At 32.9% G+C, this 23,620-nt stretch overlaps 1 protein-coding gene across 1 annotated transcript in view; it reads right to left on the bottom strand.

The window, feature by feature from the left end:
• LOC106462139 (E3 ubiquitin-protein ligase AMFR-like) overlaps window positions 1-14,646 on the bottom strand; it is a 45,106-nt gene extending 30,460 nt beyond the window's left edge. The window contains exons 1-3 of the mRNA XM_013922033.2: window positions 14,169-14,646; window positions 5,307-5,399; window positions 1,665-1,829 (exon numbers count right to left, since the gene is read on the bottom strand). Of these exons, the coding sequence (XP_013777487.1) occupies window positions 1,665-1,829; window positions 5,307-5,399; window positions 14,169-14,456 (546 nt within the window). The 5' untranslated portion in view covers window positions 14,457-14,646. The remainder of the gene's footprint in view (window positions 1-1,664; window positions 1,830-5,306; window positions 5,400-14,168) is intronic.
• Between the last annotated feature and the right edge of the window lie 8,974 nt (window positions 14,647-23,620).

Below are 23,620 nucleotides of genomic sequence, written 5' to 3'. Positions count from 1 at the left end.
GTGACTGTATTTTACGAAGGCATGGCTGAAAGGTCAATATAATAAAAATAATAAATATATATAAATGTATAATGTTATGAGATTCAAGCTATTTAGTCTAAACATATGTTTTCATGTTATAATCTGTAGTCATTCTAGAATGAAAGAGGCATGACTTATATTTATTTCCTAATTTTTTTATGGTGGTTGCAAGATCTGTCAAATCTACCAAACCCGTACAGAGATTAATTACTGAAAATAACATAAAATATAAAGTTTTTCTTAAGAAATGTTTGATAATTATCTGGACATTATAATGATGTCACATGGAAAGTTCAAAATTTTCTGATGCATAAAAGTATTTTTAATCTGAAAATGAATATTACTTTGCATGATAGATAGGCAACATGCGAAGAGAAAAAAAAAGGTGCAAAAAAAACATTGTTTTATAAACCTTAAGACTAAATAACAAAAATTTGATATTTTGCTTATGAAAGCATTGTAATGTTCACTGATAATCTGTCAAATTTCGTTAACATTCACTTACCAATTTAAAAGTTATAGCATGAAAACTAAAACAAGCAAAAACTGTTTATCAGTTTGGTCCAAGGGACCGAGACCATGCTGAAAGAGTTAATGGGGTCCAGTCAATCTGGACTCTTGTTACTAGTAGTGTTGCAGCGTTACTGCTCAGGTCTATGCCATTTCTTGCTTATTTTAAAGATATTAATGAGGGTGTAATTAGTTAATTAATAAATATGTATTGAGTATTTCTAGTAATGTGGGTGTATTACAGAATGACGTGGATCATTTGGAAAATTGAACAAATATTTGGTAAATGACCTTTAATTGTAGTAAGTGCAAGACAATAAATTTAGTTTATCATTTGGATCACATTTTTAACATAGATGGGAACCCATTTATCAGCATGCTTGATGAAAAGGATCCCAGCATAGTGGTAAGTCACTTAAGCTACTTAAACAGTGCTTTGTTACCCACAGTAAAGCTAAGTGTCTTTATAGACATACTGATTACAAATCAACAGAGGTAATTCTCCCTATATAAAAATAAATAGTTAGAACTCACTTGCAATATTATATGTAGCGTCTCCCTATCTAACAAAGGATGCTGAACTATTGGAAAAGGTTCAAAAGAGGGCTATTAGGATATTTCCAGGGAAGGAAGGGTTATCTTATAGTGAATAAGTTAAGATCTCTTATTTTTCTCTTGAGAAAAGGGTAAGAGGTGATCTTATTGAAGTTTACAAGATTATCCATAGGGAGTGATGAGTTGATAGGAGAAAGGTCCAATTTTAAGATGAGAATTGATGATTTCTTAAAAAATAAAGGGTTAGTTTGAATTTTACTTTTTTTAAGGATGAGTGTGCAAGGATGCCCTTGAAGGACTAAACGGTCCCTTGTTGTTGGTACGTTATGTTATTTACAAAAACAGATAACTCTGAAACACACACATTATTTGATACACAACATTTAATTTTTGTAAATTTTTCTTAGGCTGTAAATATCTTTTATCATTTAGACTTCTTAGTAATAGAAACATATGTATCTCCAAGTACTTATAAACAAGATGCTTGATAACCTTTCATTAAAATTTATAACTTAAGTCCAAGTTGATACTAATAAATGTGACTAAATGAAATGCACACAAATGGTGATAAAACTTACATATTCAAACCTGTCCTTGCAGAGCTGAGAAAGCAGGTGAAGAAATCCTAAGACAGAAAACCAACCACACCAGAGAACAACTTCATCCATGAACTGGACATTCATAACTCCAAAGATGAAAATAAACTTGTAAAAGACAAAATTCCAAAACTTGTCTTTGATATGCTGTGGGAAAAAAAAATCACATAATGGTAACTAAACTTATTAAGAACAGTATTTAAATTATAAATTTAGCACAACTTCAAATTACAACATACAGTAATTCAAATGTATAATGTCACAGTATGTGGATTCATACAACTAAATTTCGTAAGACCTGAATTTTCCCATATCTTATCTTTGTGAAATGATAGCACGTCTATTTCTGAAAAGGATGCTAAGGTTTAAAACCAAGCTCAGGCCTCCATACTCAATCCTTCTCAGAATATTAAAAAAAGAGCAGCTATTCACTAATTACTTATGTGATTGTATATGTAACAAACAGGCTGCACTATTTGCTCATTCAGTACTGCTGTAAGCCTACTGATCAATAGATTTCCCTTTATATTCAACTCCTGTTTGTCTTAAAATTGCCCTCTACTTTAAGACTACTTATAGTCTCATTTCTCTTATTATGCACATTTCTTGATGCTTGAAAATGATGTGGACCATACATTTGCATGTTATTGTGGCAAACCGTTAACCACTTACTAGTGGATCCAATATAATCTGAAAAACATTTAGTGCATTTGCTATGGTATGAACACCTTTTAGAAGCTGGTGAAACATAATAGAATTAATTATATTTGTCATAAGACATTATGTTAGGCCTATCATATTTTTAACATTGAATTCTTAATCTAGTCCCTTATGGATTTTCAAGAATTAAAAGAGCGTATAACAATAGTATTTGACCACACTATATTCTTCATATCCATTGCTGATGATACATTTCTCTCAATCCAGAGCTCTTCAGGCCTATCTGGGATACAGCAAATAGTTGTAACAACAGACTTATATAAGTATCATCCAACCCTTACCATGTTTGTTGTATCCCAGCTGGCCTAGCTGTACATCAAGTGAAATGTGTCATCTGTAATGGACATAACAAATATAGTGTGGTTAAAATACTATTATTATATACTCTTCAGATTCTTGAAAATCTATAAGGGACTAAATTACGAAAGTAGTGCTAAAAAATATAATAGGCTTAACAACGTCTTCTGAAATATATAATTATATAGGACACTTACATTAACATACCTTATCAGGTTATACTGGATTCTACTAGATGGTTAACAGTTTGCATTTAAGAACATACAAATTTAAAATCCATAGTCTTTTCAAATAGCAAGAAACAAACTGAAAGAGTGTAATAAATCAATAAATCAAGGACAATTTAAAATCTTCATAGAGGAAAACAACACTCCTTAAAATAAGGACAAAGTCCATGGTAAAAAAAGAAAGAAATAGAGTTGTTGTATTAAGTGCATTAATTAAGACAACACCATAGCAAATGCTGTTGTCCATTCTAAAGATTCTTTCACTTAAAGATGCACTTAACCCTTTCACAAATGCTTTTCTGCACAAGTCAGTGTAACATTCAAAATTCAATTAAACACCTTTAATATCAATGTATGTGTGTTATGATACGAAGTTTTATTTTATCCAAGTTTTAAGTCCTTTATTTCAAAATAAACTTTAAAAACTACTTAAAACTTCAGATGTATTGTCATGTGACCAATGAGCTATGAAAATTCTATACTTTGGCTCTCTGTATCTTCAGTAATACAATAGCAGTTGAGTAGAGGTACATGTAGACTAAACAATATGATGTTTTTGACTTGTTCATTTCAAAGTTCCGTGCAAAGTATAAGAATACTCATTAGTTTAGAACGTTCATGTATGTGGCAAAAATGTGTTAACAGACTGACACAAGTGTTCAAAATAAAATGTGAAGAGAGTGTACATATTAATTATAAAAGGGAAAAATTCGTACAAATTTTTCTTCTCATTTGTGACAAATTTTGTTTGGTCATTGTACTTGATATTTATCTTAAAATACCACAAGTTTTATGACAGTTTTTCCATATGCTATCACTAATTTTGAGGTACTGAACAGGGAACAATAGCTGTGTATAAATGAAAGTCTACTGATAAAAAGACTTAAACCAGGACTGAATGAGCAAAACAGCACAGTTCATTTATTTTTAAATCTACAAGTGCTACTGATACTATAACAGTAGCAATGACTGATATCTGGTCACCAAATCTTTATAGCAAATACAGAAGTAGTTTATTTTATACTTGTTCTGTGCATATTGCAAAGATGCAATTCAAGCTGTAGGCTTTAACAACTTTCTAAGTCTGTTATCTGTCAGAATAAACACTGTTATATAACATGTAGTTCTTGTAAAGCATTGACAATCATTAATCCTAAAAAGATCAAAAAAGGGAACTAAATATAACTAATTTTTATTAACTTCATGAAGCCTTATAGGTTAGTAAAAAAAATCTTTAAGAAATACTTAAAAGATGAAATAGACATTAAATTATTAATTTCAATCAAAATAAAAATTGCCACCTGATGAGTCAAAAACCTTATAATAGCTTAATTTTATGAGCTAAAAAAATTACTATCATGATACAAATTTGGAATAAAACAATGTGCTATGCTTTTGGTTGGAAATAAATTTAACAATGGAAGTTTTTGTATTTGCTTTCATAACTGACAAATTATTTTTCTCCAAAAAAAGGTTATGAATAACACTACTTTTTAATGATAATGAGTACACAAATTAATCTTACATTAGGATGAATACATACACAACAATTACAGAAGGAGGTAAACTAGACCTTTGAAAATTTAAAACATCAGGTTTGGCCAGAATGCTTTTCCTAACATTATGTATGTATAAAAAAAAAAAAGTTTGTCCATAACATGTATGGTTTAACGTATTTGAAAATAGATTTTAAAACAGGTTCTGGCTAACTACTTTGACCTCAAAAACAATAAGTAGATAAGGCAGATACACTTTCTCAAAGTTATAAATAAAATCTATGATAATTGTTTTTTTTTTTTTATCAAAATACACATTTAAAAATAGTTTATGTACAAAATTATGAAGTTATATTATAAAAGAAGAGTGATATTTAATTTTTAATGTTTTTATAAGCAAGGAGTTTTAATGAGATTCACTTCTTTACATACAATAGTTATCATCAAATGAAAAGAAAATGAGCAAAAACAAAATAAAAACAGAAGCAAACCATTACCATAGAGAAAATTAAATGAATCACAAAAATGTATCTTTCATTAACTTCTTAAACTAGAGTGGACACTTCTAGCATCTGGCCAAAAATCCTGATTTACCTATCGGACAGTGTCCAAAAACATTTATATCTCTTTGGCTAAAAAATAATCCAAACCATGTTATTAGCCACCTTTATAAATAGACTGGAAATTTTATAAGGTATGATGATAATTGTTGGGACATGAAAATAATTCTGACAGAAAGCACAAATAATTACATGTTTAAAAAGTTAAGCAAATTTGGTTTTAGAGACTTAACATATTGCTATATACATAAATAAAAAACAGGATGTGATATTTTAAAAGATAAAGTAGTTTAAGTTCTTAAATTCAAATTATGAAAGTAGTACCTGTTGTTCTGATACTCGCAGTTCACCAAACACCAACTTTTGTATGAACTTCCCAACTAGGATCAAACAACAGTAAGCCATGTTGATTAGGGTCTGTCAAATAAAAAAAAAGCTACAGTTACAATACAGCTCAAGTTTCACTAGCCACTTCATAACAATTAAAATCACTACAATTACTCAAATGTAAACCATTACTCATATTTGTCATCTGTGCATTTTTAAAAATATTATGCAGCATGATCACTCAGATAAATGTCTTTGCACTTAAAATTTTGAGGAAGACTACACAATGTATACTTTGAAGCAGAAACATTCTATGTCTTTTTCTTTAACTCTCTGGATTTGATTTTTAATTTATTAAACTCATTTAGAACAACATATATTATGAAATTTAATTTATATAATTAATTCTTAAAAAATAAAAAATTGGAAACCAAACTTTAGCAAAACTGTACAAATAACAGTTAAAAAATACTTAAATTCCCATTTTCAGATGTTATTTCTAGTCCAGCTAACCTTCAAACCACTGTTTGAGGATTACTTGCTATGTATTGTGCAATTTTGAACCAGTCAATGCATCTTGTATATTAAGCCCTGAAAAAGTAAGTTCTAATTTTTCAGGTTTTTTTTTTGTTGTGCTTAATTTGGCAACTTCACTTTTTTAATTTTGCATTTTATTTTCTTTTTTTTTTTACAAAAGGATTGGTATATTTGTCCTGGCATAATCCCAATGCTTATTTGGAGTCACCAGAAAACCAGTAGGAATACTTTAGGAGCTGTTTAGCTGGCATAATACTTTACTAAATACCTAACTATACATGAATTTTATTTATATATTGCGATGTGTAGTGTTTTGCCTATTTCATGTAAGTTTATGCTCTGAGCCTCATTCAGTAATCAAAAATTCATTCATTTTAAGTATCTAACCACAAACTTTAGTAAAAAAGCAATGATACTCCAATATCAATAAAGCAATGCAAAAGTTCTACATTACATAGGCAAAAATGTGCTTAAATACTTAAACTACATTAATTAATCTTTTTCAAATTTATAGATAACATTTATATGAAAACCTGGTTTGTAAGAAATGTTCGTTCAAAAACAAAAACTATTTAGATTTTTAAATGATATAGATAGAGAGTTGCACAATTACAATCAGATTCAAAATGACACATTCAAAAAGCTGATATATTCCCACTACATAATTAAATAGAATATTTCTAATTTTTTTTGCAAAACTTTATTCAAAGTGATACAAATCACTTTAAGAAAAAAATTGTCTTTTTCAGTTACAAGTATGGGAAAAAAATGAATGTAGTAAGCATGTGACCTGGTACCAATAGGAAAAGCCTAGTTATACAAGTTTAATAAGTAACTTAAAAACAGAAGCAACTTGAGAAGCTACTTCACAGTGTATTTGAATTATTTTCAAACATAAAAATGCTGATTAGTGAAGAGTGTATGGAAGGTTTTATCCAGAAGCTTTTCAATGAAGCCACAATGTATCTTTCTAATAATAATTCAACCCCTGAAAATATACACTTTAAATTTTTGATTTCATGTTATAAAAACAAAAATAAATGAATACATCTATCATTTTGAGACTTGTTACAAATCTATTGAAGGTTTTTATTTTTCTTCCTCACAAACATGACTCACAATGATTAGATAATTTTTCTACCTGTACAGTCCAGTTAGACTTGTACTAGCAAGTACAATGCAAGTAAAGTATACACAGCATATGAATACTAAGTTTAGACTTAGCAAACTTGATTTCTATACACACACATGCTTGTAAGTTGGTCTTACCAAAAATTCCAGTCAAACAGGTATTAAAAGTATTTACTATCTTATGAATCTGTACAAAATGACAGAAGTTAGGTCAACATATTAATTTCTGTTTCTACAAATAAACATATTTATGCTCTTAAAGTATGTCACTAGTTCATTACTCTTTGAAATATGTCAATTTTTGTTAAAATGCTTGCAATATCATTACCTAACAAGTATTACTAAAAACTTGTAATAATGCATATAATATGAACAGAATAAACACAACAGAAATATTGTAGTATATTATAACTTCTCAATTAAGATTACTGTCCCATCTAAACATCATCAACTCCAAGAAATTTTGCATTGTTCATTTTAACAAATAAGTTAAAAATTTATTACTACCAGGTGCTTTTGCTACTTTGCTGATGATTAATTATAAAAATCAATAAGTTCATCTCAAATACTGACCTCTCAAGAGATAGTTTTCTTACTCCAATGTCCTAATGTATAATGCCATTATATAGTTTCATATTGAATATAAAAAGATCTATGTCAATAAGGATTTAAAACTAACCATATCAGATTTGGATGAAAACTTGCACAAATGCAGGTATGACAGATTGCTAATATTCTCACCAGTTGATACTTCCCAAGACAGCAGCCATTAAAGTGTGCACCTGTATGTTAACTAGAGAGTACATTTCTTATATTAATTACTTCTGAAACAGTTACCATTAAAAATTTATACTTTATTAACATACCTGATAGCATAATTCTATTAACATGGGCACAGGTTGTTACATCACTAAATTTCACTTTATGGTCCATATGAATTATACATGCAAAAAATATATCAGTATATGTTCCCTGTGCATTTCTTAGTAACTTTGAGACAAACTCTGGCTTTGTGTAATCTACTCGTCACTCATACTGATTCTTCAGTAATGTTATTTAATCAGCTGTATTTTGTATCACTTTTGTCAGCTGAATCTTAGTCAAGTGGCAGTGTTGAGAATGGACAAGGCTGTGTCTTGGTGATTGTGATATTATTACATGTATCACAAAATAAACACAATATTAATACAGCATCTCAATGTCCCTGGTCCTGTACATAATGGGTGACCAACTAATCCTATTACCCAACAGACCAACAAGGATTAGATCTTTGATGTCCATGATGTGCGTGATGTTTGATTTGTAGCATGTGATACTTGTGAAGGAACAAGATGGAACTATCAATGTCTAAGAGATATTTATGAACATAAAACACTGCCTATTTGAGCTGATAAATGTTAGAGGTTAAACTATGAAGACAATTCTCAGTAAACTCAGTAATAAGCAGCTATACAGTAGTTTGTCAGGTTAGCTTCTCTTATTCAACTCTATCTCATGCATCTTAATTGATTGGAACATACAAAGTCTTCTCTATTGTGTATTTATCTATGGTGGTTGAAATCCAATGCACAAAACAATCTTTATGTGATCTCCAATGTAAGAGATTTGCAAATCAGCCAAAACTTTATCCAGGGACTTCATTTGTAACTCCATCTGTAATTTGCCTGAGATAACTCCTGCACCCTCCATGTTTCACATAATATTTGCCAGAGTGAAATCGGGTCCACTATTGACTTGTTATATATTTAATAATTTGGCCAAATTTATTCACATTATCAAAATAGGCTATCAAAAAGCAAAATAAAAAACCTGACTATTTTTTAGCTCATTCACAAAAAAAAATCCTTACATGGAAGGGGTTAATTTTACACTCACAAACTCAAGAACTCATCTAAGTTTGGTTAATATTCTGGAATAATTTATTTACTCTTTCATATTCTGATTTTGTCCCCTTCTTCAGATAACCTGACATTTCAATTTTAAGACCTATATGTAAAAAGTCTACACTGTCATGAAAATCTTGATCAACAACAAATAAATTTCCCCTTCAAAGTTATCTCTGAAATCATATTTGATAACATCATCCTTTTTCAGGAAATAGGTATCATTGTTCTTGTCATTAGCTAGATGGTAAGATACTAAGGAAACATCTGTATATATGACCGGTTTGGCAGAAGAATGCAAAAGGATCTTAAAAGGTTAGATATAACTGTAAAGTCAAAAACTCTATTATATTTGGAATATCGAAAAGTAGTTGATAAGGACACTATAAATAAGGCCAGAGTAGACAAGGCCAAACCTCATTCAAAAATCCAAGTCAAAAAATATGATATGGTAGATACCTTTGGATGAAGGGGTTTGAATTTTCTCTTTATACACCATGACAATAAGAGTGCTATTTGCATTGATAAATGGCCATAGTAGGTCAATGGAGAAATTTAGTTAAGTATAACATAACTAGACATTAAGCCCCTATGTTTGGCATATTTGTACATATTGTTCTTTAACTATCCAAACATTACAATACTTTAAAACAGTAGTTTTGATAATATATTAGATTCCTGATTCCACCAGATTCATAACCTTGAGGGTGCTATGAAACAGAGAAGACGGAAAGATAAGCGGTTATAGATTTTTGAACATTAATAATAATATTATCACTTGTAGTGATTTGGGTTGAATAACAAAAGGTTGACTATATTTAGTAAGACTGGTAAATAAAAATAGTAGGGTTAAAATTTTAATTAAGAGCTTTGTGATATAACCTGTATTACAACAATAGATTAGGCTTAGGACATATAATTTTACTCTCAGGCTTAGCTGTATTAAATACATTGTTTTATTAACCAAATACAATCTAAAGATTAGTTCATTGTCTCATGTTTTAAGAATTACTTTGTTTACTTGAATTTAGATCACATTAAATACAATGTATTATTACTATTAATTTTAGTCATTATTAGAATTACATAAGCATCAAATAATGTAAAGACTAGTTATTTGTTGCTGCTATAAAATGAAAGATAAACTTAATAATCTAGTGTAAACATAAAGTAGTGATAAACTGTAATATATCTGATTCTAAAATGTCAGGCTTAAGAATAACACTGTTGGGAATAGGCTATTGGCATTTACATTTAGTATTGAATATGGTTGGACTTGTGGGATCAGTTCAATGGAAGAAATGAGCTTTTTGGAATGGATGTTTTACACTTAAATAGGATAGGAGCTGGCTTGTTTGCTAAGGCTATTAACTCAGCTGCAAGGAAAGTTTTAAACTAGGACTAGACAGTGGTGAGAGCCAGGATAAATTAAATGTAAAAAGAAATAAGAGGCAGAGAAAAGTTTAGCATAGGAATGAGTATAGAAGTAGTTATAAGAGTAGGCTTAATTTCTATTATTGTAATGCCAGAAGTATAAGAAATAAAACAGATGACACTAGAACACTGGTAGCAATGGAGATTTTGATATAATGGAAATAACTAAAACATGGTTAAATGTAGATGATTTGGATGAAAAGTATTTCTGTAAAATACAGGGTTATAGGTATAGAGAACTAAACAGAGGAGGAGAGATGGTTATATAATGTAAAATGTGAGTTACATCCTGTTGAATTTGAGGATATCAAATATAATAGCAAGAAGATTGAATCCACTTGGGTTTCTATTAGTGGATATAAAGGGAATAGGCTTTTAGTGGGAATTTGTTACAGATCACCAGGTGATACTGATGAAATTAGAGAGAAACTTTACAATGAGATTAAGATTTCAGCTGTTAATGAAGTCATAATTATGGGTGATTTTAATTCAGGCATATAGATTGGGAAATCCTAGAGTAAAACAGTGAGGGAGAAAGGTTTCTGGAAACTGTTCAAGATGGTTCTCTTCACCAATTAATCAAGGAACCTACTAGAAAAAATGCTATTTCAGATTTATTGTTAACTTCAAACATAGAAATAATAGAGTGGAAACTGGGCAGCATCTGGGTGCAAGTGTTCATTGCTCTATTAGGTTCAATGTTTTGCTGCATATGGAGATAAGGAATAATAATATTTTGGTTACAAATTTCAAAAACTAAAAATTCTGAAGGGATACAACAAGAATTATCTGTTATGAATTGGGCAGCTGAGTTATTTGGAGACACCGATCAAATGCGGAAAATTTTTAAATAATCGAGGTAAACATATTCCTTATAGAAAGAATAGGGTAGCTGTAAGTAAAAAAACCAGGTAGGCTCATAAAGATTACAAGAGATAAAATTAAAGAAAAGCATAAGAAATTTACATTGACTGGTATGACGAGAATTTTAGAAGATTACAGATCAAGAAAGTTCATCAAACATGAAATTCGGACATCAAAAAGGATGTACAAAAAAAGTTGTCTGAACATGTAAAAATTAACAGTAAGGATTTCTTTAAATACATTAAAGATAAACAAACTGTTAGGATGGGGTAGGACTCTTGCGGGATGATAAAGGAAGGTTCATATCTGATGATTATGAGATGTTTGGGTTATTAAATTTCGTGTTTTCTTCAGTTTTTATTAACGAAGATTTAAGCATTATTTCACATCTTAAACAGTTGATAGGTGGAAACAAGATCAAACAAGATGACTGCATTAATTCTAAGCCTGTTAAGGAAAAATTGGAAAGTATAAAGAATGACAAGGCTCCTGGGCAAGATAATATTTCCTCAAGGGTTTTGAAGGAGGTAAAGGATTAGAGATACGTCAGCCACTGTTTTTTGCAAGTCCTTGAATAGATAGCATGTACTAGAGGATTGGAAGTTAGCTAATGTAATTCCTCTTTACAAGGGAGATGATAAAAAATGTCCCAGTAATTATAGGCTTATTAGTTTTATATCACTTCTTGGAAAAGTTTTGGAAAGTCTGAAAAAAGATGCTTTGTAAAGCCATTTAACAAAGTTTAGAATTTTATTGGATAGTCAACATAGTTTCACTAAGAGAAGATCTTGTCTTACAAATCTTTTGATATTCTCCGAAAAGGTTACTACTTATGTAGATGACAGTAAGGGTGTAGATTTCTGGTGTATCTGGATTTTTTCAGGAAGCATTTGACAAGGCTTGTAAAAAAGTATCTCTACAGGTGTGGTGTATCGTTAGCACATTGGAGAGAAGAGTGGCTGGATAGAAGAAAGCAGAAAGTTGTTACAAATGGAGTTCAGTCAAACTGGATTAATGTTATAAGTGGGGGTACCTCAGGGCTCAGTCTTAGAACTTTTGCTCTTTTTGATTTACATCAATGACATAGATGAAGGAAAGGTCAATAAATTACTTAAATTTGCAGAAGATATTAAGGTCTTGGGTATTGCTAGCTGTGAAGATGCTGCTACTGATTTACAAAATAATTTAGATCATTTAGTGAGTTGGGCAAATAAATGGCAGATGGGTTTTAGTTATAATGAATGCAAGATAATGCATGTGGGTTATTATAATGTTAATTATATGTATAATTTGAATGGAAATAACTTTAACAGTGTTATAAAAGAAAGGTATCTTGGTGTAATGGTTGATCAGTCTCTTAAGCCAACCAACATGTCTAGAGAGGTTGTAATTTCATTGTATAGGTCGCTGGTTAGCCTACATTTGGAGTATTGTGTTCAGTCTTGGGCTCCTTACCTTAGGAAGGACATTGAATTGATGGAAAGGGTTCAGAGGAGGGTTACCAGAATGGTGCCTGGGATGGAGGGGTTGTCATACAAAGAGAGATTGAAATCTCTACAATTGTTTTCTCATTAAAAAGAAAGAAAGAAAGAAGAGCTATAGGGGATATGATTGAGGTGTTAGGACTGTAAAGGGAATTGATAGTGTTGATGCATCATCTTTTTTCACACTTAACAGTGAGAATAGTAGGACTAGGGGACACAAATATAAATTTTAGCAGAGAAAGAGCCATCTTTAGCTAAGACAATTTTATTCTTCTAACAGCATGGTTGGCTTTTGGAATGGTTTACCTTTGGTTGTTGTGGAGGCTGTAAATTTAAGAAAAAGCTTGATAAGTATATGAATGATAAAGGCTGGCTTAAAGATTTTTCTTTTTAATAATAGTTTTAGTTTAGTTTAGGGAATGGGACAGCCGGAATGGACCAATAGGTCCCATGTTGTCCCAAAATGTTATATTTCATATATTCATATTGGATAGAAGATGTGGCCACACATATTGAAAAAGCATGAACAACCACTTCATTAAAGTATAGTATTAATGTAATTCCTTCAATCTTTTTTTTTTAATTAAATAAAGAAGTACAGTTCTCAATGAGTGAGCTGCTGCTGCAAGCCCTCTAAGGGAATGCATCATATGGTGATGTGACATAGAAATTTACATCCTCAATCCCTAACCCAAACTGTTGTTTGAATTGCTGTGACAACACAATGAGTAGATGCAAAATTTTTTTGAAGCAACTTAATGACTCTTATTACAAGTACCTGGGTTTCCAATCTTCAATAACAGAAAAAATGCTATGTTTAGAAGCTAGAAAAAAGCAGAAAACAACAATGAGCTACATGACACAATACTTACTATTTGCTGTATTGGGTGTGGCTGTGAATGATGTATCAATTACATCATGACATGACATAGAATGAGTATAGGTAACTACTGATATGTATGTGTCAACCACCGTATTTCAAGTTTACAACCAATGTAATTACAAAATCTCACCTATTCTTTCATAGGTACATAATTAAGCTCATACTTCATTATTAACATTTGGTTATTGACAATTTTCATTTATCCATATAATATGAACACTTGTACAAGTTTGAAATGGATGGACATTAATGGGATTACATTTTACCTTACTTTGACACAGGTAATATGCAGCATTTGGTTACCAGGTAAAGCAATAAATCACTGACTGCATGGAGCAAAAGTTTGATTAACAGGTATGATTTTTAATTATTCTTCATTAAATATGCACTACATCATGGAATTTGCAGTGTAAATCTACTAATTTGTGACTGTGGAATCCAATGGTATGCAAATTTTTTTATTTTCATTATTTAAAAATCACTGAAACCCCTAATTATAAACAAGGAAATGCTGGCTTGACCACCTTTGCCTAATTGTTAGGCAAAAAACATTTACTAATTCAATCAAAACATTAGTTGATTTTTGGGAATTTAAGTGTTACAAAGTTTTAATTTTACTTTATTGGTTAATAAAACCACTTACCCAAATGCACAGAGGTTCCTGAATCATAAATATCACAATCTCGAGTAATCGACGGAAGATTTTATTTTCCAATAATACCTCATCAAATGATAATTCTCTCCGGTTTTCTATAGTCTGATTTTTGGCTCCTTCATTATTCTCAAATTCAAGTGTTGCATTTAACTTCCACTCGGGATCTGATGTAATCTGCACAGCATAATAAACTGAGCACGAAAGAAGTAATACACTGACAGCAGTGTAGGCTTGTAAACTTGGGAGTGGTAATCTGTCAAGGAATACAGCAGGCATTTTCAAACGTTTATAATTTAATATAATTGTGAAAAGTCTTATAAAACTTGCAACAAAATAATCGTTGATTACGAGAGCAATTATGACCGCTTTCGTATCAATTTTTCTTAAGCCTAAGGTACCATTACAAAACTACTTATTTGCTTATCAAGAATCCGCTCCTCAAACCACTTCCGCAAAAATCAAAATGACGAAATTATGACCAATGACGGTTTGACGTCATGAAGTATAAAGTTTGCTATTGGTGTGAAAAAATCTGAAAGCCCTCTTATACAAAGTAATTTCACAGTTTCCTAGACCAAAGTAATCATCAAATATCATAGCTTACATTAATGTCTATATGAATTATAAATTTAAAAGTAAAAGAAAGGTAATAAATGTATAAGTATTTCACCAGAGAGAAAGAGAGTCTACCAAAAAGAAGAGCTGCCAAAAATGTCCACAAATATATAGTTTAGATAAAATTCGAAAGGTAAATTATAAAAACAATTTTTAGCTAAAAAATATAGTTTAATAATTTAGGCAAAATTACCTGGAAATAAAAGAATGACAATGAATTAATGTTTGATTGCAAGATGATTACGAAGAATATAATTGTATAGAATGCTGTTTTAATTGAATTGGAAACATATCATAATTGCAAAATATACCTCATAATAACAATTATTACATTTTTTTATTTTGAAACAATAACACAGGTTTATGAAATTTTAGATATGTGCATATAGCAAAATAACAAAATTACAGAGACGAGATAATAATACTTATAGACCAGTAAAATTTGAGTAACAACTTGAACGAGAAAAACACGATTTTAGGCAACTTTTTAAATTTCCAGTTGAAAAACAGATGGCAGCAAAAATAAAACAAAAAGTAATAGTACAGTATATTAAAAAATATACGCGAAGTCTAATCTATCATTCGATTTACCACTTGTAACTGAGTTATACCGGTATCGAAGAATTTCTCACTATCAGTGACCATGGACAAGGAAGAATCGAAAAAATAAAAAAGATTAAATAGACTTCGTTGGTAAAAGAGTAGCCCAAGAGTTGGCGGTGGGTGGTGATGACTATCTGCCTTCCCTCTAGTCTTACACTGCTAAATTAGGGACGGCTAGCGCAGATAGCCCTCGTGTAGCTTTGCGCGAAATTCAAAAAACAAACAAAAAAACAAAACAAACCACCCTTTTTTCTATAACGAACATGTCTATCTATATAAGTTAAAAATTGATTGCTAAACATTTTCAACATTTGATCAATATCTACTATTAAATCAGTTGTCTAGTTCACAACAAATAATTTTTGTTATATCCCTTCGCAATTTGTAATAAAAATCTCATTATTCGATATCCATATGCAGCAAAATGTTAAATCTAACTGCACAATGATTACTTGCAATTGATAATGTGTACGTCATACCTTACAATAACACTTGATAGATCACGAAGAGCTATCTTCTCCAGTTGTAAAAACGTGTAATACACTAGGCATTATATTTACTGGTTAACATCACTTGTTAGCTTGGAAAGCAAAAATCACCATTTCATTTCAGCCAATAATTTTACAATCAATAACTGTCCTATTATTGTTACTGAGGCTAATCCTAGACATATTGATCGAGAGGTCAATAGCAGTAGTTATGTGGACTGTTGGAGCAATCAGCAACTCTCCTACTATAAACTATAATTGTTACTGAAGCTAATACTAGGCATATTGATCGAGGGCTGATAGCAGTGGTTATGTGGACTGTTGGAGCAATGTAGATCTTGATTCATCATGAACAGTCAAATATCTTCTTTGAGCTCTTTCATCTTCCTTTCCAGGGTCAGACTGGAGCAAGAAAGATTCCCCATTCATATCTGTCTCAACTATCTCCTTTTCGGTGTCTTTTTTAAGCCAATTCACCGGAGGCTCATTTGTCGTGTGCTGATGTAACTAGTCAATGTATAGTTATTTGTTTTGGATTGTTTTGAATTTTTGTGTAAAGCTGCACGAGGGTTATCTACGCTAGCTGTCCATAATTTAGCAATGATAGGCTAGAGGGAAGGCAGCTAGTCAACACCACCCACTGCCAACTCTTGAGCTACTCTTTTACCAACGAATAGTGGGATTGACCGTCACTTTATAATGCTCCCACGACTGAAAGGGCGAGAATGTTCTGTGTGACGGGAATTCTAACGGTCCACAGATTGCGAGGTGAGTGTCATAACCACCAGGCCATGCCAGGCCCGACATATACTATTATGCCAATGACCATCCCAGCTGAAAGGGCGAGCATGTTTGGTGTGACTGGGATTCGAACCCGCACCCCTCAGATTGCGAGTCGAGTGCCGTAACCACCTGGCCATGTCGGGCCAAAAAAAAAAAGGGTGGCTAAAAGTAAAAAACTTGGTTGACTCACAAAGAGTTTAAGAGATAAATTAAAGAAAAGTATTATAAATTCAAGATGTTTTAATTGACTGCTATGAAAGAAGAATTGGAGGATTATGGAAGATCAAAGGAGTTGGTCAAACAGGACAATAGGAAAGAAAAAGGGTATATGAAGAAAGATAGCTGAAAATGTAAACATCGAGAATAAGGAATCCTTTAAATACATTAAGAGTAAGCAAAATTTTAGGAATGAATTAAGAACTTTGAGGAATAATATAGGAAGGCTCATTTCTGATTATCATAAGTTAGTTGGGTTACTAAATCTAACCCTTTCTTCAGTGTGTTATGACAGCGGAAGTCACGTGACGTTGGTAACACGTGATGAGATTCTGGAATGACCTGGGAACCTCACGAACATCCCAGCGTTTGCTAGACGCCCTCTATTTTAGTATATAAGCCAGCAGATAAATTGATAACGGGATAATCGAGTCAATCCGTAAGTAAAGTGTGTAAATCATTGTGAATTATAGCGTGTGTTTAAGTTAAAGTGATTGTGGAAATTCTGTGTATTGCAAAGTTGTATTGAGGAAGAATAAACTAGTTTTATTTAAGAATGGACTTGTATCGCTGAAGTTCCTCGGGAAGAATTTTAACGGGAATTAACAAACGACCAGAGACGTAACAAATTGGTGTCAGAAGGGGGATTGAAAAACAAGAAAAAGAAGATGGAAACGAGAAGTGGAAAAGCAAACTACAGCTTAGCAGATTTGATGGCAGTAATACAAGAACAGCAAAAGAAACAAGAAGAACGAGAGAATAAACAAGAAGAACGAGAAAAGAAACAAGAAGAGAGATTACAGCAGTTGTTGGAGGAAAAAAAAGAAACAAGAAAAACCAGAAAAGAAACAAGAAGAGACACAACAGCAGTGGCAAGAAAACCTGCAACAGTGGTAGCTCGAACAGCAAAATAAACAAAAGACATTACAACAGCTGTTGGAGGAAAAAGAAAAGAAACAAGAAGAACGAGAACATAAACGAGAAGAGAGACCAGTAGTGGTTGGTGTTGAGCGATACCCATCATACCTCATCGTGAAAGTCCCAACAGCTAGGTGTAAAATTGCAAGCACACATAGTGTCTAAGTGACAGGAAAGCTGGTTGGCCAAAAGTGCAATTTTGGCATAGATTCTGCATCTCAGCAAACCCTTGTGAGTATCAAGATGCAAGATCACAAAGGAGTACCAGAAGCCATACAGAAGCTCTGTGGTGTGACAGGACATTGTGCAAGGTTGTGGGGACCAGTGTGGGTAGCTATTGAGCTCATAGGCATGAAGGACAGACACAAAGTATACTTGGCTGACATTGAAGACCCATGCATATTAGGGATGGACTACTTACTACCGAGGAAGTGTGTAATTAATTTTTGATAAAATGACGTTTGGGAACAACAAAGGCCAAATTCCGGGAAGTGTTAAAAGAGAGGTTGAATTAACCAGGTGTCATCAAGCTGAAGTTAAAGTGACTGAAGGAGTTGATGATGGTCAAGTGGAACCAGGTATATATATTAAAGCAGAGCAGGAGAAAGACCAAGATTTGAAGCCAATAATTAATTTTCTAAAAGGAAGTGTTTTGCACCCTGCTTGGGAGAAGGTGTCAAGCTTAAGCCCTGTGATAAAGAACTATTGGGTACAATGGGACTAGTTGAAGCTTGAAGATGGTATTCTTCTCCGGAGATGGGAAAGTGACGACCTGGCAAACAGTTATACCGAGAAAGTTATGGGAAAATGTGCTGCATCAATCCCATGATAGTTTAACAGGAGGTCATCTCAGAGTTAAGAAGACATTGAGTCACCTACGACTGAGATTTTACTGGATAGGTATGAGGCAAAATGTGGAAGAATGGTGTGAGACATGCAGTACATGTTGTGCTAAAAAGGGACCCAAGCATATAGGACGTGCTCCAATGAAGTTATATCAAGTTGGCACACCAATGGAAAGAGTAGCCATTGACATTGCTGGTCCTTTGCCCCAATCTCGTGCTGGAAACAAGTACATTTGTGTGGTGATGGATTATTTCACCAAGTGGCCTGAGGCATATGCAATACCAAATCAGGTAGCTACAACTATAGCTTCGGCTATTAGCAATTTCTTCTTCAGATTTGGTATGCCATACAAACTGCATTCGGATCAAGTTCGTAACTTTGAATCAGCTGTATTTCATGAATGCTGCAATTTGATTGGCATATGAAAGACCAGGACAACGCCACTTCACCCACAGTCCGATGGGATGGTAGAAAAGTACAATTGGACACTGGGACAGGAGTTGACAAAGTTTTGTAATAGCCACCAAGATGACTGTGATGTCTTACTCCCTCAACTGTTGATGGCCTATAGAACAGCAGAGCATGAAACCACTGGATAGATTCCAGCAAAGTTGATGTTTGGTCGCGAACTTCGGTTGCCAGTGGATCTGATAACAGGACGCCCACCTTACGAAGAGTTGCCTGAAAATGTGTCAGAGTTCGTGAAAAGATGGATGATATTCATCATCAAGTGCATTCAAACTTGATTCTGTTGATTCCATGAAGCTATATTATGATAAGATATCTACTGAAGTCAGCTTTGTACGAGGAGACATGGTGTGGTTGTATAATCCCAGGAAGACCAAAGGGAAGTCTCCTAAGTTGTCTTCTCCATGGGAAGGCCCATATGACATAGTGGATCGTCTCTCAGATGTGACTTTCCGGGTAAAATGTGGTCGACGAGGTAAGCCAAAAGTGATGCATGCCAACAGGCTTTGGCGTTATCACAGTGCAGGACATTTCAGTTCAGACGAAGTGGACAACAGAACAAATGACGCTGCTGAAGACGTGTCACCTGAAAAAGCCACTGTCTAAGAAGAAAATCTACACGGTTTTGATAGGGAAACAGTGAAACCCTTAATGAAGTTACTACCACTGATGTGACTATTACCCATAATAGGACATTTCCTTATGGAGCGGATGAACCCTATGTGAATCAGAAGCCAACGAGATGGAGACCAGTATAGAAGAAGATACGTCCCGTAAAATTAGGAGACTTTGTTGAATTTTAATTTTGTGTTTGTAAATTCTGTACATTTAATTAATTAATTATCTATTGGTTTATGTAAGTGGCTATTGTTCGGGACGAACAATACTAAGGAAGGGGCAGTGTTAAGACAGTGGAAGTCACGTGACGTTGGTAACACGTGATGAGATTCTAGAAGGATCTGGGAACCTCACGAATGTCCTAGCGTTTGCTAGACGCCCTCTATTTTAGTATATAAGCCAGCAGATAAATTGATAACGGGATAATCAAGCCGTAAGTAAAGTGTGTAAATCACTGTGAATTATAGCATGTGTTTAAGTTAAAGTGACTGTGGAAATTCTGTGTATTGCAAAGTTGTACTGAGGAAGAATAAACTAGTTTTATTTAAGAAAGGACTTGTATTGCTGAAGTTCCTTGGGAAGAATTTTTACGGGAAATTAACAAACGACCAGAGACGTAACAAGTGTTTGCTAATGAGGATTTAAGTAATAACCAGATAAGAATAAATATTATTATATTGTTTGATCTTTTTGTATCTAGTAATTGTTCAGAAAAAAATTGAAAAGTTTAGATAATGTCTAGACTAATGAGTCTGGAAATATTTTCCCAATTTTTTTGAAGGAGGTTAAGAATTAGATATGTGAGCTACTTTCTACTAGTTTTTGTAAGTCCTTGAATAGTAGACAGGTGTCATAAGTTTGAAAATTGGTCAATGTTACTCCTCTTTTCAAGAGATGTCATAAAAAATTTCCACCAAATGTAGGGCTTTTAATTTTACATTAGTAGTGAGAAATATATTAGATAAGTCTGATGAAATATGCTTTGGAAACTAATTTAACAATGATACTAAAAGTTCGAAACCCAGTTAAAGGATATTTTGACCTTTATTTTCTGAGATTTTGAGTGATATGTCTAAGACAAATGTCATGAACGTTTTACGAGGATCATTCACTTGATTTAGCTAAATGGCGAGGACTCTATGCAGAATATCACATAGTCTTCACCAGATCTGGCCCAGTACATCTGAAGATAATATAACTTTTCATCATCCAGTTAGAGAATTGTGTTTCTGATTGTGTGTTGAAATATGCTGACTGCATTAAAAGTTTGGATATTAATCCTGACCTACAAGAATTTTTAATGAGAAAATTTTAGTTTAAGTAAATCATGTTTGTAATTATTTATTTTGTTATGCCTGAAAATAAAACGTGTTGAGTTTGACAGTTCATAGATGATAGATGCTGAATTTCTTTGCAAAGGGTCTGGAGGTGGTCTGTTTAAGCTACTAGTGTATTTGACAACGTGATATAGTGATATAGGTATGTGGCAATATATGTATATAGATAAACATATGTGTGTGTGACATGTATTAAAATTATATAAAGTCATTTATGATTGTTGTGTAATATAATTACAGAAAGAACACAATTATTAAGCCACACGTGGATGGAAATAAAATGATTTTATGTGGATGTTAAGACTTTGTGACATAAGATTAATTGTAATAGTTAGACAATGCACCTGTTATTTTCATTAATATTGTTAAGATAATATTTCAATTTCGACATTAAAATATTCAATAAGTAGTGAATTTTTCATGAAAAGGTAAGAGGAATGGAAAGCTTCATGCTACACTTGAAGGAAACATAGTGTTGAACTGTTATATTAGGCTTTATTATTGCAAGATATTTTAATTGGATCAAATCAAAATATTTATGAGTGGATGAGATCATCAGTAATAAATGAAACTCACAAACACTAGCTTAGATATCCCAACAAATTTAAACTTAGTGCACTCAGTGTTTTATTTTGAATCGTGCAGATTGAAATATTCAGTAAAGCACACAGTTTTCTAATTATTTTTCTACTCATTTTTCCAGTACAAGGTGCAGGATCTGAATATTCAAGCTATAAGTACACTGGTCATTTTAGTTATCTTGTTCTTTAACTAGCCAGTGGTGTTTCAATCTTTTATGCAATGAATCCTTTGAGTTGGCCTGGCAAGGCCTAGTGGTCAGAATACTTGTCTCGCAATCTGTGGGTTGCAAGTTCAAATCCCATCTCTGGACATGTTTATCTGCTCAGATCTGTTGGTATTATAATGTGATGGTCAATCCCACTATTCAGTTAGAGTAACCCAAAAGTCAACAGTTGGTGCTGTTCACTAGTTGTCTTTCCTCTAGTATATCACTTCTAAATTAGGTAATCTTTGAGTAGCTTTACATGAAATTTAACAAACAAACCTATAATTCGATTTAGAGCTGTCATGGATAAAAATTTTGATGACCAACAGTATGCTGAGGATTTCTATTTGGAAAAGCTGGACTTCTTCACCAATCCAAAGATGCCTGGAACTGAACCGGCCTTCTACCAGTAGCTTTGCCATGGTGAAGATGTGTTGTTGGTTGGTGCGTAAGATGTTTGGTATCTTGCTGAGTTGGTTGTTGAATTGGCTCTGAAATCTTTTGTGGACCAGTAGCCTGATTCATATGTGGATCCATTCACCAAATCCAAATCCTCAATGGACAAAATGACCGCATCGCCATGAAAGTAACAACACAGAGCTCCACCTCTATGCCAGTAATGCTTAGTCTACCAGTGGCTCCAATGCAACCCAAACTACCACGACATTGGTAGTTAAGAATAAGAAATGGCAGATGTCTTGGCATTAAGAACTACACCTGATATGTCCCAATAAAGGGCGTTTGTCAATGGCGATGTGAATGCATCATATGTGCACCCACTTACAGTGGAACCACTACATCCCAGAACTGAGGAAGACCTCCTTAGAGTTAAGGTCACCATGAGAGGCAGTCGAATGCTGGGAAGATAGGAAGAAAACATCTAAAGCTCTACTGGCATTACCTCCCTTACAATGGTGATTCCAATTGTTAACACTGTCTTCAAGGGCCAGGAACAGTCAGGCGATGAAGTCTCTCTATCTAATTTAACACCTCTGCCTTTCACAATTGGTAGGATCTTTCCCTTGAATGTGGGAACATAACCTTGATGGCCCACTAGACCATGGTTGAAAGAAAGGAGAATCCTCTACCTCCATGAAACCAGACTACCACCACCGAAGAGTTTTCTAGAATCTAGAGTAGTAGTTGAAAGTAACATTCCCAGCTGCATTGCCGACTGATTGTCATAACCAACCATTGTCAAGTAATGGCTACAAATTAGTTGTATATCAAGAATGAGAACTGACTGTAGTGGAGGGAACACTTCTATAGCATCTTGAAGGAAAATTATGCCAGTTGCAGGCTAAGCTAGCAAACAACAGAAGAGCTCTGTGACACCATCAGGGAAACCACTATGCCCAGTTGCATATTGTATATAAATAAACAGTGCATTTATATCTTCTTGTATAATAGTATTTTTTATTAACTCATTTTATATTCTGTATATATGTGCAGATTTCACGTAACACATGGTTGACAATATCATTAAGCTCATCTCATTCCATCTTTCTCTGTTCGTTTATCATTCTCTAGGAGACAGTGATACCTGTTGTACCATGAGAAGTATTGCTTTAATCATGTAAGTTGTGCAAGATTGTTACAGTAGTGTTCTTCAATGATAGAAAATGTAGTATTTCAAAATTATGGCCTTATCTATATTAGAATGCAAATGATCAGTCATTTGGTTGATGCTAATCACTCTGGGTGAATCTAACCTTACCTTTGGGGTACACAAAATTGGATTTAAACAGTTTGGTAGATATA

This window comes from Limulus polyphemus, unplaced genomic scaffold (assembly GCF_000517525.1).
Source record: "Limulus polyphemus unplaced genomic scaffold, Limulus_polyphemus-2.1.2 Scaffold1101, whole genome shotgun sequence".
NCBI classification, from domain to species: Eukaryota; Metazoa; Arthropoda; class Merostomata; order Xiphosura; family Limulidae; genus Limulus; species Limulus polyphemus.
This window is presented reverse-complemented; position numbering and strand designations above follow the sequence as displayed.